Source organism: Hemicordylus capensis, chromosome 1 (genome assembly GCF_027244095.1).
Source record: "Hemicordylus capensis ecotype Gifberg chromosome 1, rHemCap1.1.pri, whole genome shotgun sequence".
Classification (NCBI taxonomy): Eukaryota; Metazoa; Chordata; class Lepidosauria; order Squamata; family Cordylidae; genus Hemicordylus; species Hemicordylus capensis.
In genome coordinates, this window is record NC_069657.1 from 187,960,248 (window position 1) to 187,977,504 (window position 17,257).

General features: G+C 44.5%; 1 protein-coding gene across 1 annotated transcript in view; it reads right to left on the bottom strand.

Annotated features, from left to right (window-relative positions):
- Nucleotides 1-4,867, bottom strand: part of PLA2R1 (phospholipase A2 receptor 1) — a 107,272-nt gene extending 102,405 nt beyond the window's left edge. The window contains exons 1-4 of the mRNA XM_053299248.1: nucleotides 4,709-4,867; nucleotides 4,415-4,557; nucleotides 4,040-4,213; nucleotides 1,920-2,306 (exon numbers count right to left, since the gene is read on the bottom strand). Coding sequence (XP_053155223.1) covers nucleotides 1,920-2,306; nucleotides 4,040-4,213; nucleotides 4,415-4,557; nucleotides 4,709-4,848 — 844 coding nt within the window. The 5' untranslated portion in view covers nucleotides 4,849-4,867. The remainder of the gene's footprint in view (nucleotides 1-1,919; nucleotides 2,307-4,039; nucleotides 4,214-4,414; nucleotides 4,558-4,708) is intronic.
- Nucleotides 4,868-17,257: the final 12,390 nt, after the last annotated feature.

Here is a 17,257-nt window from a genome sequence, read left to right on the forward strand (position 1 = left end):
AGGAAAGGAAAGGTTGTGCTGTTGAGTCGGTGACTCCGGCAGTCACAGAGCCATGTGGTTTCCTTGGCAGAATACAGGAGTGGTTTACCATTGCCTTCTCCCACGCAGTATGATATTATGTCTTTCAGGAATGTCAGGACATGTGGTGTGCATAGAATCACTGAACATAACAATGTGCATGTAATCATCAATTCATAAATAGGTTTGTGATTGCAAATGCAGATTTCCCGGCTTCACACAAGCATCAGGATCATTGTCATGTAAAAATATCTCGACTGAAGAATAGAAACACAACATGGAAATTTGATGACTGTGGGATTCCTTTGAAATTAGCATACTAAATGATATTTTAGAAGCACCACAACTGCTTTCTAGCTGAACTGATATCTAAAAAAAAAAGAAAAAGAAAAAGTCACACTTAAACTAGAGAGAAATTAAAATCCCTTGCAAATTATCTTCATGACAAACCATGGGATTACAGCATTCTCATAACTATGGTAGTGCTTCTACAAGTCCTAAACTCATGTAAGAACAGTTGATTCATGTTTTTGCTTAAAAGCCAGTCATGTGCTACCATAAGAGTGCCTATGGGAGTCCTCCTGCAAGTCATTCTTGTGAATAAAATAATAACAGAAAATAAACATGTCATCTTGCAAATCAGGCATAGGAATAATGAGCCATTCCCAGAACACTGACACAACCTGCAATTCTGACCTACAAGCAGATGCACGTATCACACTTTTGGTATGAAAATGAGTTGCAGAAGCCCCTTGTGATTAAAAATAGTGACATGGGAAGTGATGCTGAAATAACTCAACAAGGTGGGTGTTAGTTGAGGTGAATTGATATTTATACCAATTATAGGCCCAGTCCACAAAAAGATATTGAAAATTCAAAGATATATTACGCTGGCGTAATTATTTCGTCCTCTCCTCACACACAATCCCCATCCAACCCAAGAGACATATGCTGCTATCATGGAACCACAGCTGGGCTTTCCACATCCCAGTGCACTGGCAGTAGCACTATGTCATGGTAACTGTTGGAGATGCAGTTCCTGATGACATCAACGCACCAGTGACCCTAACGACCACTAGGGCACTAGCGGTAGAGATCGTGAGCAAGGGAATCCCCTCTCTGACTACGCTTTCTCTACTCTACTTCCCCTTTGGTAGACTGATAGTCTAAGGTTTAATTATCTCATGTGGAGAGAAATACACCCTTCTTCTCCCTCTGTTCTCCTCTGCCTGTATGTAGCTAGCAGCAAGGCATGTAGGCCTTAATCTATCTCCCTGATGGATTTCCTAAATAAGCTTTTTTATTTAGAACTATAACTCTATGTCTCCAGAAAATATTAATCAGGAGTGCTCTTCTTACCAGTGCTCTTCTGCTGTACTTGGGATAAAGTAAAGTAAAAGTGTGCTGTCAAGTTGATTCCAACTCCTGGAGCCCACAGAACCCTGTGAAATCTCCCCTCCAAGCTCTTTAACAGTAACTATCTTTTTCCATTTGGATTTGGCACTCTGAGTCCTGTGTGCTAAGGTGTGGCCGGAGAGACAGAAGAGTCTAATAGAACATTTGTGGATTAGTCCCTGTCCTTAAATGTTAAAAGTACAAGGCTACTTATAAGTTCCTTATTTATACAGGATTTAATCAGTAGGCCAAAAATTCCAAAGAGTCACCATTCTTTAATTATGCTTCCAAGAGTGGAATGTCTCTATAGAAGGCCAAAGTGACATCCTCACTGAAAGACATTCAAATTTATGGTGGTCAGAACCCATCTTCTATCAAAAATGTGTAGTTGGAGACAGTAGCAAAAGGCACTTTTAACATGTCTTGTCATATAATATAGAAAGGACATGATATGGTGTCAGCCAACAATAATGGAAACACAGACAGAAAACAGATATTTATTTTACCTTTAAAGGCATGTTCGCAAAGATCTCCACCATAAGACATGAAATGTTTCCACCTGTAGTCAGAAGCTCTTTTTGCTGCAATAAATTTGTCATTTTCAACTGCTAGTTTGTACTGCGATGCACCAACCAACATCTTCCCATGGCACTTCCACCATAGCAAATGCTGAACTGAATCACATTCAGCCAAGATTAATGGCTGCTCTTCATTACTGATATTTAGCCCTAGACAAGTGCTTCTGCCTATGTTGAAAAGGTGCTGTTTAGAGCCCCATTTCCACAACATGTTTGTGGAAAATTGAGTGCAGTCTTCAAGAGTAAGCATGGAGGATGTGTCAGCTTTAATGCATTTGTTGAGGTCTTCACTTTGGATAAGAAAGATCCCCTTTTCTAGAACAAAAAGAACATAGAACACTTAGTGCACCCATGTGTTCTAAAACTCTTTTCTTATTCATATTCACAACAAAACTGTCTCATCTAGTGTGGTTTTTTTAAGGCCACCTCTGTTCATATTCAGCTGATCTTGCATTTGAATCGGGGTTCCTCATACATTTTGAAACATATCAGCTGTCTTTCTTGCAGTAAAAACCAATACAAACCAGTGAAAACACTAAGCTGTGAAACACCTGCAAATGGACTGACTCCAAGTCAGAGGAGGCCCTGTCCTGCATGCATAACCATTTAGCCTCTCTCCGTGGCACACAGAGCAAAGGCCCTCCTGGCAACCTTGATGGATGGGCAGAAACCCATGGGAGCAGGCAGTCGTTCAGGGATCCAGGGCCCAAACCGTTAGGGGCTCTAAAGATAATAACCAGCACCTTGAATTGAATCCAGAAACAAATTGGCAGCCAATGCAGCTCTTTCAGAATAGGTGTAATATGCTATGAATGAGCAATTGCAAAGAGAACCCTGGCAGCTGCATTCTGCACCAAGTGAAGTTTCTGAATATTCTTCAAGGGCAGCTCTGCGTAAAGCACATTGCAGTAATCCAGCCACAATGTGACTAAATCATGGGTAACTGTGGCCAGATCTGCCTTCTTGAGATTGAGATATAGCCCAATTCCACTTCTCCAAGCCTGGAATTTGTCACAAAGAAAGCCTTATTTCTAGAAGCCGGGCAGAACAAACAGGCAATGGAAGGATTTTATATGAGTAGCTTTAAGATTATTCCTAATCTACATGGAAGGATAGAGTAGTTGGGATTTATGATGTTGTGACCTTTCCAGATGACACAAAAACCTGATATCTTAGAGTGAAAAATAGAGCTATCCAGTTCCCATGCAATGGCTGTGAGAGCAGCCTTGACTTGAGGGAGGGTAGTGGGGGTGTGATTGTCAGTTTGCTGCCTAGAAAATCTTAACTGATGTCTGCTCTGGAAGGAAAGAGGCAAATTTACAAAATGGCAGGGATTGTTGCAGGGAAAGAGGAATGCTTTCCAGGTTTGTTTGGTGCTTTTTAAAAAACACATTTTAAAAGCAAATATTCCTGTTAGAATGCAGATCCTCTAACAGAAAGATCCATTTTTAAATTCAAAAATATTTCAGTTTTCAAAGACATGTTGCTAAAATATTGGGAGAATATGTCACTTAATGACACAAGTGCTAGCCAATAGGTGCCCTTGACTCTTTTGCTACCCAGGAGGACACATTGCACTAGCAGGGCGGGATGGGGGTGAGTTATATTTTCCATTGTCACGATATTCAAAGAAATTCAAAGAAAATGCAATTTCCATGTAACAGGCCTACTATGTAAGGGAAATACGTTATGATTTCCTGCAACTCCTGAGGAGATACCCGCCCATGTATAATAAACTGCATAATAAACTGACGTGACGACTGAAGAGTAGGAAATGACCAAGGGAATCAGAGTCAGAAAACCTCGGCTGCAGGCACACGTTTGTCAGTGTGCAGCATCCACCCGCTAGAGGCTGAAGGCGGGGAGCTCTCCGATTGATTCATTATGATCAGATAATAGGCAGAAGGGGATGAAATGAAAACAGACCCGAGCACCAGATGAAAGAAGAAAGGGGGCTAGGCTTGCGAGAGCGCTCAAGGAGTGACATTGCATTCAACGCTGTCCAAAGCAGCTGCACTTTTACAACAAAAACTATCCAGCTGACTTACTCAAAAAGTGGGCCACTTGGTCCTGCGTCAAACCTGCCACCACCTCCTCCTCCTCCTCCTCCTCTTCAGCCGAACTGGAGCAAACAAGCAGCACGGAGCAGGCGAGGAGTTGGAGGAACTTCACACAACCCATCTCCGCAGAGCTGAAAAGCGCCTGACAAGAAACGCGCTCTCCTGTGGAGTTGGCAGGAGAACAACGCAGAGAGAGAGAGAGAGAGAGAGAGATCCTGGGGGAAAGCAGCTGTTTCTCTGGGACTGCTGGGTACTGTAGCAAGGGAAACAAGCTGCCCCACCCCCCACCCGTTCCTCCCTGAGCTAGGAGGGAGGCGCTTCCCTACAGCCCCTGCTAGAGAGAAGGACATTGAGTAATCCCACCCTGCGAAGGCACGTCTTCCTGAGGGGAGGCGAATGGAAGCTCGTCGTGCCCACCATGTCTTGCATGCTCTCCACACGCCAAAGCGACGGGCTCCATCCAGAAGGCGAAACGTGGAACATGCCGCCCTTGGGGCTGTGCCTTTCTGACAATTTCAAACATAAGGGTGCCGTTTAGGGAAGGAACAATCGCCGCCCCCCGCAAACCCCTTCCTTCCCCTGGACTTCCAGACATTCTTGAGGACTACCTGTATAAATCTATTCTGTCTTTTGAAGAGTCTTTGTGGTTTGTCTCACTGTGGAAGAAAGTGTCTTAGACGCCAGCCGGAGTCCCTACAGGCCGTGCACATGGACTCCTTCTCTTTGCCTCCCCCGCCACCTTTTGTCCTTGCTCCATGCACAGTTGAGGTTTCTGCCAAGAAATACAACGAATTCATTTCCCTCCCCGCCTCTTTCCCCAGCAACTCTCTCTTGTCTCCACCCATTTCTCCTCCCATGATAGCTTATACTCCACTAAATGGGGCGGGGTGCCGAAATGGCACAAGGCGCAGCACCAGCGTGGGCTGGACTTCACCTGGAGTGGCGACCAGTTCAACTACTATGGAAAGTACACTATTGCTGGGGTGGGCGGGGGACGGCAGGAATTTCTGCGACCGTGTGTGTGTGTGTGTGTGTCTGTGCACGTTACAGGAGGATCCACCTGCACAGAGGTCCAACCCCACAATTACTTCCTAAGTCATATTCCGTTCTATCTTCCCCTTCCCATTTCTCCCTTCCAAGCAAATGAAAAAACTGTGTACATATACACAAGTGAACTATACACTCTCTCCTTTGCACATAGTAGTACATGAATTAATAACTTCTTCTTCTTCTTCTTCTTCTTCTTCTTCTTCTTCTTCTTCTTCTTATTATTATTATTATTATTATTATTATTATTATTATTATTATTCACAGCTCCATAACAATTGTTAAACCAATGGTGTGGCAAGGTCAGTGTGTGTAGGGGGCGGGGTGTTCAATAAATGATGAACATTGGGACCCACCCTCCCCACATACAATTTGGTGTGTGTGTCTGTGATGTGAAAGGTTCTGCACATTTTTTTAACTTTTGGGGAGGGGGGCAGCAAGGTGCTGTAAGCAGCAGAACAGTGGGTGAGAGGAGCAGCAGCAATGGTGGCAAGGCACTGGAAGTGGCAGCAGGACAGCGGGAGAGAGGCATGGCAGCCAGGATCTGCAAGCAACGGCAGGCGGCAGGCAGGAGCAGTGGTGGCAATGGCGGCAAAGCTCCACAAGCAGCGCTGAGACGCTGGGCAGGAGGAGTAGCAGAAACTGTGGTGATGGCAGCAAAACAGCACAAGTGGCAGCGGGGTAGCAGGCAGGAAGAGCAGCAACAACGGCGGCAATGGTGGCAAGGCTCTGCAAGCAGTGGGGCTGGCAGAAGGAGTGGCAGCAATGGTGGCAATGGTGCAAAGCAGCTGCAAGCAGTGGTGGGGCAGTAAGCAGGAAGAACAGCAGCGAGTGAGAGGAGCAGCAGCAACGGTGGCAATGACAGCAAGGTGCCACAAGCAGCAGTGGGCAGGGGGAGTGGTGGCAATGGTGGCAAAGTGCCACTGACACGACACGATTAATGAGTTTTCCACTGTGACCCCAAGATCTGTGTTCTGGCCAGTCATGGACAGCTCAGATCCCATAAGTGTATATGTGAAGTTGGGTTTTTTTTGCCCCAATATGCATCACTTTACATTTGTTTACATTGAACCACATCTGCCATTTGTCATCCATTCAACCAGTTTGGAGAGATCCTTTTGGAGCTCTTCACAATCTGCTTTGGATTTCACTACCCTAAACAGTTTAGTGTCGTCTGCGAATTTAGCCACTTCTCTGCTTACCCCAACTTCTAGATAATTTATGAACAAGTTAAAGAGCACTGGTCCCAGTACAGATCCCTGGAGGACCCCACTTCTGACTTGCCTCCATTTAGAGAACTGTCCATACCTACCCTCTGATTCCTGTCCTTCAACCAGATACTGATCCACACATGAACCTGTCCTCTTATCCCATGATTGCTATGTTTTCTCAAGAGTGAAAAACTTTGTTAGAATGTCATCTCCCATCACCTCTATCTGACTCAGTTCTTTAGCTGCCCCCTCCTGCTCTTCCTCCTTACCTATAATTAAAAATGTTTAAGCAGCAATTTAGGGGACTGGTCAATGGGGAACTTCCTTGCTGATCTGTGCACCCCAAGAGATGCCTCTGACATCAGGCCCAGATGTACATTTACTTGGAACACCCCCCATTGAATTCAAGAAGGCTCATTTCTGAGAAAAAACATACAGGATTGGGCTGTCCAATATCAGTTCAAGGAAGAAAGGGAAAGTACAGAAAAACCTGCCTCTCTGTCTTCATTCCAATCAATATGTGAAACATTCCTGCAGCTGAACATTGGAAAATAAAAACAGTATATGAAATGTGGATGCTTCCTCATAGGTGAGTTGCAGCCAAGCAACCCAATCAATTGTTTGTGCCACAGCAGTTAAAACAGCATTCATTACTTGGCAGGTTGTAGAGAGATGGATTTTGTATGATTCATATGCCAGTCCCATCTGCTTCCATTGATCATTCAGCAAAAAGGAGGATCTTTTCCAGCAAACTGGACTGCATTATTGGAAAGGAAACTGGATATATTCCTGCCAGCTGCATTGCTGATCACAAGTCACTAGCACCAGTCCACATTATAATATAGCAATACCATGAAAAGTATTCTTTACAAATAATACCAGATGCTCTAAATATGACTTAAGCATAATGAGGATCTGTCATGTCCATAGCAGTGATGTGTAACCACAGATGTCATATGATTAGCTGAATCCAGTCTGAGGCAGAAGGCGGGAGGGAGAGCAGGAGAGACTGGGGCAGAAGGCAGGAGGGAGGGCCGGAGAGACGGGGGCAGAAGGCAGGAGGGAGGGCAGGAGAGACTGGGGCAGAAGGCAGGAGGGAGGGCAGGAGAGACTGGTGCAGAAAGCAAGGGAGGGCAGAAGAGACTGGGGCAGAAGGCAAGAGGGAGGGCAGGAGAGACTGGGGTGGAAGGTGGGAGGGAGGGCAGGAGAGACTGGCACAGAAGGCAGGTGGGAGGGCAGGGAAGACTGGGCAGAAGGTGGGAGGGAGGGCAGGAGAGACTGGGGCATAAGGCGAGATGGAGTGCAAGAGAGACTGGGGCAGAAGGCGAGGGTAGAGCCTGAGAGACTGGGGCAGAAGGCGGGAGGGAGGGCAGGAGGGAGACTGGGAGGGAGACTAGGTCAGGAGGGAGGAGGGTAGGAGAGACTGGTGCAGAAGGCAGGGGTAGGGCAGGAGAGACTGGCACAGAAGGTGGGAGGGAGGGCAGGAGAGACTGAGGCAGAAGGTGGTGGGGAGAGGGGAACTGCCAGCCCCAAAGAGGGCACAGATGCTCTGTGCAGGTTCAGCTAGTCTATAATTCCTGTAGATGGACCAGGGGGGTGCGTGGTGATGTGGCAAGCCATGCCCCCATTGAAGCACCTGATTGGGCAGTAGGGATTCCATACGCAGATAAGGGGGAGGAGCCAGTGATGGTTAAGGTCAATTGGAATGCAACTGTTACTGGTCGGAAGATGTTCTGTCAGTAGCCTGTGGGGAATGAGCAGCCATGGCAGCACTGGCAGCAAGGAAGGGCCCAGTCAACCACTGCTGCTGTTTGGGGCTACCGAAGTCATTGTCAGAGGGAGGCAGGCAGGCAAGGGACGGGCCCTGTCAGTGGCCTCAGGGGAATGAGTGGCCATGGCAGCAGCAGCGAGGAACAGCGAGGAACTGCTGCTGCTCCTGTGGGGAGGAGCAGGGCTTGGGTGAGGGTGGGGAGGCCTCTGGGGCTGCAGCTTGATGAATAGGCGGCAGCAATGCTGCAGCCACGACCAAGAGGGGTGAGGGGGATGAAAGCAACAGGATGAAGGAGGAGGAGCAGGAGTACAGTTCAGGTGAGGGTGGGGAGATCTCTGAGGTGAGGGGGGGGCTGTGGCAGGGGGTGAGGGGAGCAATCAAGTACTAGCGCACAGATGCTCTAGAGTGCGCAAGAGTTCAAGCATTGAAGCTGAGAGAAATAATGGCGGTGGCCAGGAGGTGGAGGTGGAGGGCTGGTGGGGAAAGTCCCACCAGCTGGAAGAGGAGGGCGGATGGTGGGAAAAGCCCTGCCAGCCGGCTGGGAGGAGGAGGTGGGTGGCAGCAACTGGATGGCCTGGCCCTGACCCGCCGGGGTGAGATGGCAGCAGCAGGCCCTGGCCCAGCCGCATGGGGGAAGCGGCGGCTGAATGGCCCGGCCCTGTGGGGACAGCCGGGGGGTGGGGGGAGCGGCTGGTCGACCAGCCAGAAAGCCGGGCATGCTGGCGTGGGCGGGGCGGGGGGCGGGGCGGGGCGGGCGGCTGGGCCCAACTAGAGGCGCAGATGCTCTGTGCACAGGCCACTAGTATATTATAATATGTGTATTTTGTTTTTAAAAGTATTATTTTAATTTTAAAAAACAATACTAGTAATAGCTGTAGCTCACTGTTGTGTCCATATTTCAGTTACTTATAGATAATATGTGAAAAGTAAGAAATTGTGGATTTTACAGGCCCAACCTGTTGAGTTTTACAGGCCCAAACAGACGTTTTTTAAACTTTAGTTTCATAAAAATTTGTGTGAGATACACCGGCTAACATCCAGAGTGGTGTGGCACAAGCAGGAGCCCTTTCCCCAGCCTCCTCATAGCTGAATGCTTGCCTACAGGATAACTGGTAATGCCATTTCTGATGGTCGGTTGAGGGACCCTTGGCATCTATGTGTAATGTGGCATCAGTAACTGGGAGGAAGGAATTCAATGAAACTGAGCAGAGAGTTTTGGACTGGTGAAGCACTGGTCAGTATGCTGCTCAATGAATTTATGATTGCCCCAAACTTACACCCATCCCCAAATGTATGTAAGTAGTTGTCTCAAGAACAGCATTGCAGGCAGTCAAAAATGCTATTCAGACATTATGTCTGTACAGGTGTATGTACTACTACTAGGGGATAGCAGAATAGAAGAAAAAGAAATAGAAAAAAATAACAAAATACAAAGATCTACAAATTGAAATTGAAAGGCTGTGGCAGAAAAAGACCAAAATAATCCCAGTGGTATTATTTACAAACAAAATTCAGTATTATTAATGTCAAAAAGGGAAACATAAAATATCCATGTTATTTTAAACTTCAATATTTCACATAATAAATACCATCTTTACCACTCTGGAAAAAAGTGGTTAAAGTAGACTTAGATTTACTGGGGGGAAAACTGAGAAAAGGAATCCACCTTTCTTTAAAAATAATTTTTATAACTCACATTCAATGAGGCTTTAATTTCTGATGATAATTTGTCCTGTATTAAGATCTTCCATATTTATGTGTGTGTGTATCTATATCTATATCTATATCTATATCTATATCTATATCTATATCTATATCTATATCTATATCTATCTATCTAGAGGAAACTATTCTCTTATTCCTGGTGGTCTTCTTTCCCCCCAGTTAGTGACAATTCTAAATTTTGCTGATATTCATAGCAACACAATTTCTTAATTTTGCAAATTTGAAGCAAGGCACCAGGTGATATTTCTTAAGGCGAGCTAATGGTTGAGAGATCATCTTGGAGGTGGGAAGTCAAAAGAGTCTTGTAAAAAGGTGTGTTTTGTCCCCCTGATGGAAAGGGGTGGTGTGAGAGTCAGTGAAAGGAAACAGTCATTTCAGGCAGCTTCTGCGTGTGTCAAAAGAACAGACTGAGTTTGGGAGAGGCTGAAATGGAGAGGCTGGGCAGAGAGCTGAAGCACTTTGGGGTGGGGAAAGCTTGGAATAAGGGAAACCCCAGTCAGGGCTCGGGGGCAATTTCAAGCAAAGAAATGGCTGGTGGAAAAGCATCACACTGTTCTGCTTATCACAGCCTCCTGAGGCTGCTTTTCATTTCATTTTATTTTTTAAAGTCACAGCTTTGTTCCATGAATGTGTTTGTCACATGTGTTTTGCTTCTAAGATCAATGGCAATGTGAGATCCTGTTTCACTGAAATTATTACAAAAGAGAGAGACAGATTGCATGTTCAGGCTTTTAACTAAACTGACTATACAGAGCTTCATTTAAATCAAATCCTTAATCTCTATGGTCTATGTTTCATCCTTATAGATAAAAATTAGTATATGAAAGTGCTTCGTTACTTAGAAGTTCCAAATCTGTGAGTCTTTGGCAAACGTATGCTTTTTCATCATGCTTGACACACATAATCATGGTTCCTTTGTAGATATCTATCCATCTTTGCCAATTGGTGACAAAATCTGTAAAGACAGAGAAAAGATTCCAAAATGTGGACCATTTTCTGGAAATGTAGAAAATGAAGATTTACAGAGAAGTTGATGTAGGCAGGTTCTGTTATAAATTACACACCACAGATACCCACTCTAGCGCCAAATCAATTTCAGCTTTCACATCCCACTGTGAATTATAAGCAGGCATTCTCATGGTGTGCTTGAGAAGTATGATAGAGTGGCAATATAGCCACTGTCAAAGAAAGAGGAGGAATGTGCAGGATATTAGCCAGAAAGATAACTATCTATCTATCTATCTATCTATCTATCTATCTATCTATCTATCTATTTGTATGAAATTTTATTATAGAAGAAAAATGAGAACCAACATAGAGGGCCGAGGGCAGGGGAGGGAGGGACCTGAAACTTCTTTAATATTTTATAACAGTGTAGAAATGGTCATTATAATTCAGTGTCCTCTCTAATCAACTATTAAAAATTCTATAATTCTGTTCTATAAGCTAGAAAGCAAGTTGGTAAAAAAAAAGCCTACATTTATTTGAAATTCATTCTTAAAGCATATGAAAAATGAGAAGCAATATTAGGCATGTACTACTTTTGATGTTGCTCAAACCCCTGCTAACTGAGCAAAGAAACACCTTTTAAAGTGGTGATACTCTTATATTTAGCAGGGGGAGAGCAACTGGCCCTATCCAACTCCAGCACAGCATCCCTCCAGTGGCTGTTGGTGTCTACCTTATGTTTCTATTTAGATTGTGAGCCCTTTGGGGACAGGGGACCATCTTATTTATTTTTCTATGTAAACCGCTTTGAGAATGTTGTTGAGGAGCGGTATATAAATATTCATAGTAAGTAAGTAAGTTATCAGTATAAACTCTTGGACACAATTGGGAGGGGACAGGAGAGAAGAATAAGAAAGGAAAAACAAAATGTTGTGGTGGTTTGCAAGGAACTCTCTGAAGCAGTGGGAGGTTACTTGCCAAAACTGACAATATGCATAGAAAGGTTAAGCACTATAAAACAAGTTGTTCTAGTAAGAATTATTAGCCTACTTTCCTTTCACCGTCTGTATAACTGGGCTAAATTTGGTTCAAATCAAGGTCCACAAGTTAGATCTCTTGCACCTCAAGTGTTCATGCATCCGCCATCTTGGATCGGGGTGGATGTCATCATTACAAACTACACCATTGAGGTGTCCCTGTGTGCCACTCACTACAAATGTACCAAATTTAGTTCAAATCGGTTAGACAGTCCTCAAGTTAGTGCACTTGCGGCTTAAAAGTTCACATGTTCACCATCTTGAATCATGGTGGATGACACCATAACAAACTACACCACTGGGGAATCTCTATGTGTCCATACATAGCAAATGTAGCAAATTTGGTTCAAATCGGTTAGACCGTCCACAAATTAGTGCACTTGTGACTCAAACGTTTATGTGTCCACCATCTTGAATTGGGTTGGATGACATTGTCACAATCTATGCCTCTGAGGTGTCTCTATGTGTCCCTAACACTGTAGCAAATTTGGTTGAAATCAGTTAAGCGGTTCACAGGTTAGCCCACTTGCAACTCAAAAGTTTATGCATCTGCCATCTTGAATTGGTATGGATGACATCATCACAAACTACGCCATTGAAGTGTCCCTATGTGTCACTCACTGCATCTGTAACCAATTTGGTTCAAATGGGTTAGGCAGTCCACAAATTAGCCCACTTGCGCCTCAGAAGTTCATGCGGCCGCCATCTTGAATTGGAGTGGATGACATCATCACACACCACACCATTTGGACATCCTTATGTGTCCGTACAGCTGGAGCAAATTTGAATACTTTCAATTTGTACCCAAGTTGAATCACCCCTGATTTGTTTTGTGCCAGAATCTGGCCAGCTAGAACAGGGGTGATTTGTTTTGTCTACAAATCTCCCGAAACAGGTAGATTTGGCCTCATTTTCCCAGACTCCAGAGATCTGCGCAGATCATGTGAGCATACAAACTACACGCCACACAAAAGATGATTGATTGTCTGGAGGGAAGATAGTCAGTCTTTCCTTCCTCCTGCATCGTCCTCGCCCAGCAAAAATGGTGTGCACGACCTCATTATATTATATGCATTGCTACAGGTGCATGTTCACTCCTATATGGGGATGATCCAAGACATTTTGTTCATGAGGTAAAAAATCCAAATAGCGTCCTTCATGGTGATAAAATACAATAAAAACCTAAATAATCGTCAACTTGGTGACCTTTATGGACACCCCAAATCTGCTGCCTGAGACAGACTGCCTCGCTCTGCCGAGTGGTAGGGCTGGAACTGCTTTCCCATCATATAAAGATAATAGGCACTCAGGCGTATCTGAACTGGGCTTGAGTGCACCAGTTGTATGTGAATTTCTCCTGCCTAGGGGATCCTCCATGAATAAGTGGCCATAACCTGTGGCAAGCATGGTACATAAAGTAAGTAGAGATGTTAGGGCTTATGTTACGAGTCTCTGTGCTTCTGCTCCATTTTCCTAGAAGCCTCCTGTAGGGATATGGATACAATTGATGGTAGCAATCCATACAGTAAGACATTCTATGGAGTCATTCTCATAACCAACTCTACCCAGTAGGGCAGTGCTAGTGCAGGTAGGGCTGGTTGTGAGAACCTCTGGAATTGCTACCGATACTGGCGCTCCTCCACTAGGTAGCCCTGCTCCTGTACCCAGGCTAAAAGTAAGGTAGGAGGACACATGCGCAACTCCTACCTCACCGCCCAGGTTGTGTGGGCGAGTGGGCTGCCAGTAGCTCCTTTTGGGTTGGTGGCAGCCACACTTTAGAGTCTGGAGGAAGGAGCATCCTGGCAACAGGGAGGTCCTGTTTTGTGGGATTCCTGGAGCAGGGTGGCCTTTCCCGCCCCTCTGGATTGGCACTCTGCTTGCCGCAGTGCCAATCATGTGGGTGTACAAGCAGCAGCACCCAGCAACAATGAAGGTCATGTGGGGGAAGGTCAGTAGGATTCTCCCTTCCCCTCAGCCTTGTCCAACCCAAGCCCCAGTGGTCAGGTGAAAGACCTGTATATGTTTTTTTCTGGGATTCCTCATCACAAGAAGGATTTTTAAAAAATAAAAATAAAAAATTGGAAGCATCTCTGTAGTAAATGTGATATGTCCTGGCCCTAACATATGCATTGTGTATGTGGCCACAGAGCTGCTTACAAAACAACAGGGAGAGGAAATAGCATTATACAAGTTTATGACTTTGTATCATCTTTATAGATAATCACCAAGCCCACTTGATGATATTTGGGGCTCTTTCTAGAGCCCTAGAGCAATAACATTTGAAAATTCATGTTGAACATTGAATTACAGCAATTCTGTCCATATATTCATGTTTTAAAATCTGAAAAAATGATTTACAGTTCCAGTTTGTTAATTTGTTTATTTATTTAATGCATGCCATTCACACATTAAAAAACAACAACCAACAAAATGCCCAGGAGACTCTAGTGAGTAGTAGTACAATTACATTTACTGACAATGTTTTGGCCTAACTTAAGGTCCAGCCTTGGGTCAAAACGATTTCAATAAAAATAAAAGAAAGAAAATTCCAGTGTCTCTATCAAATACACACATACATTAATAATATGAGTAACATTATTTTATGTAGGAAAATATCTTAGAAAAAATAAAGACAAAGAGAAAGTACCACTTAATGTTAAGAAAACCTAGCTAAAAAGCCAACATTTCTCTTTTTAGCTTAAAGGCTTATGTAGTATTCCTTTGTGGATTATGTATGCCTAAGGTCATGTTCCCTTAGAAATCTTCCAGCTAAAATTTTATTGAAAGTAGCATATGCAGCACAATCCTAAGCATATGCAACACAGTAGTTTATTCAGTAGTAATTCTCTACTGAACTCCCATCGAGTTCAGTAGAGTTCCCTAATACACATCTAGGATCATTGCCTTAGTTGCTAACTGTGAATAATAGAAATGGCTCTTTTGTTAGACTGGTTGCTTTTACTATTGGAATTTTTCCTCTGGAGGTGATTTAACTTTCATATATTTCTGAGGCAGACATTCAATGGGTGCATCATTTCCCAAAATGGAGATACAGAAATGTGAAAAGGTTGCATTTCTGTACAACTATACACAGGAGCCCTGCCACAAATAAAGTGGCACCTATTATTTAGAAGTCCATTATTACTTGTAAATAGAGCTACCACCTGTTTCATATAGTTATCATTTGGAATTTGTCTAGCTTTTAAATGCTTTCAGATTGGATGATTCTTTTAAAGGACCCACTAAAGGAGATCACAGGACACAAGATCACCTAATTATTTTCCAGTGGAAGCAACAAACAGGATTCTGTACGTGGTACCTAAGTTCAATATATTTCCAACAACAGGAAAGGTGAACAAAATGACAATCATATATTTATTATACTGACTTGTCTTCTGAAGTTATTTGCAGATATGGGACCAGTTCAGATGTACAATGGAGCCAGGCATAAATCCTCACTTCAGACAACATCCCTGAGCCTCAGAAGCATATATTTCCTTACGTATCTGAGGCTTGGAAGAATTATACTTCATAGTCGGATGAAGAACAAATCACTCAAATGGGGGGAATCCTGGATTATTCTAATCAGAGGTATAAAATAAGCCAGGATTTGATGCTACCATACAATACCTGGTTTATTTTGAAACTCTGGTTCAAAAACGCCAGGACTGCTTGATTTGGATGTAATAAGCCATCCTGGTTTGTTCTAAAACAGAATCGGAAGCAGAATTTTTCCAAGCCTTGTGCACAAAAGGCAGAGGGGAATGAATGATCCTGTTGAGGATGTCACATGAAACTATATTATGTCTGAAAGACTTGTACATATACAAAAGAAAGTACACAGCTGCCACCTCTGTGTGCACATCAGCGCACAAGCAGAGCTCTTCCTACGAAAAAATTGGCTTAAAGGCAGCGACCCACACACCACACAGTATTATATCTCCATGAAGCTGCACCCTGAGGCTGCTGCAGACTTGGAGTATAGCCCTGATACAATTGAGAATGGGCAGTTGCACTAGTAGCATTTCCACAGGTTCCCCCATTGTTGTGAGTGGGGAAACTTGCAGAATTGTGACCAACACAGCCACCCATTCTTACCAGCATCAGGGCTGCATTCTGAGTCTGCAACAGCCTCAGTGTGTAGCATTATGGAGCCGTAATTCTAGGCATCATATGGGCCACCAAAATCAGCTGTGGGAGGGCGGGGCTGAAGCTCAGTAGTGTATGTTCTAAGGAGCTTAGTAGATCCTAAGTGCAATCCCTGGCATTGCCATGTAGGGTTCAGAAAAACCAGTGTTCACAAACCTGGAGAGCTATGGACCATTGCAGACAATACGGATCTAGATGGACCAATGGTCTAACTCTGTATAAGGAGATAAGTGGGGAGCTGCAAAATATACATGTATGATGGCATGATGCAGGGCTCCCTTCGATCATCAGCTGTACAGTGCAGAAAGTGGGATAGTGGGGCATAGGGATGTGGGTTTGTGTGGCATGTGAGAACACTTGTTACATCCTTTGGTATTTCCTATGCCATGCAATGGTCAGGAAATATTTCTGTGTTCAGGAGGAAGCGGGGATTTATCATACAGATTAGTGTTAGGGATGTGCATGAACCTGTGCAGAGGCCCTTCGGAGGCCTCCAAACAGGTTCAAACAATGGCCAGCTCAAAGGTTCAATGGCGGTGTGTGTGTGTCTTTATGGATGGGGGAGGATGCATTTACCATCACCCTCCACCCCGTTTCCTGTGCCGGTGCTCAGTTTCCTAGAAGTCTGCCAAGGCAGCAGCGTACCTTCCTGTTGCCCCACTGCCCCCTTTACCGGATGTAACCGGAGGTACTCAATGCGCTTGTGTGCATCAGGCGCGTGCATGTCGCACATGCCACGCACATCAAGTAATTCCGGTTACATCCGGTAAAGGGGGAAATGGGGCAGCAGGGAGGTCTGTTGCCGCCCTGATGGACTTTTAGGAAATTGAGCACTGGCGAGCACCAGTGGGGGAAACATGGCAGGGGCCAGGGGGAGTGCATCCTCCCCCACCCGACCCCCGTTGGTTCCATGCACATACCTAATTAGTGTCATTATGTAAGAACTTAATTTTAAAAATAAAGATATATCAATGTCAGAATTTATTAAGGACTAATTTATGAATCTCTAAACTTTAATATTCCTAGCAATGCAACCAAGGATGCTATGGTTAAGTTCCCAAAAAGAGACATGGGTTATGCTAGCTCTGTACCTTCATGAAGTCTGTGGTTATTTAGTGGTCACTGGAAAAAATATGTTCAGATAATAGGAACATAGGAAGCTACCATATACTGAGTCAGACACTTGGTTCATCCAGCTCAGTATTGTCTACACAGACTGGAAGCGGCTTCTCCATGGTTGCAGGCAGGAGTCTCTCACAGGCCTATCTTGGAGCTGCCAGGGAGGGACATTCTTGCTCTTTCCAGAGTGACCCCATCC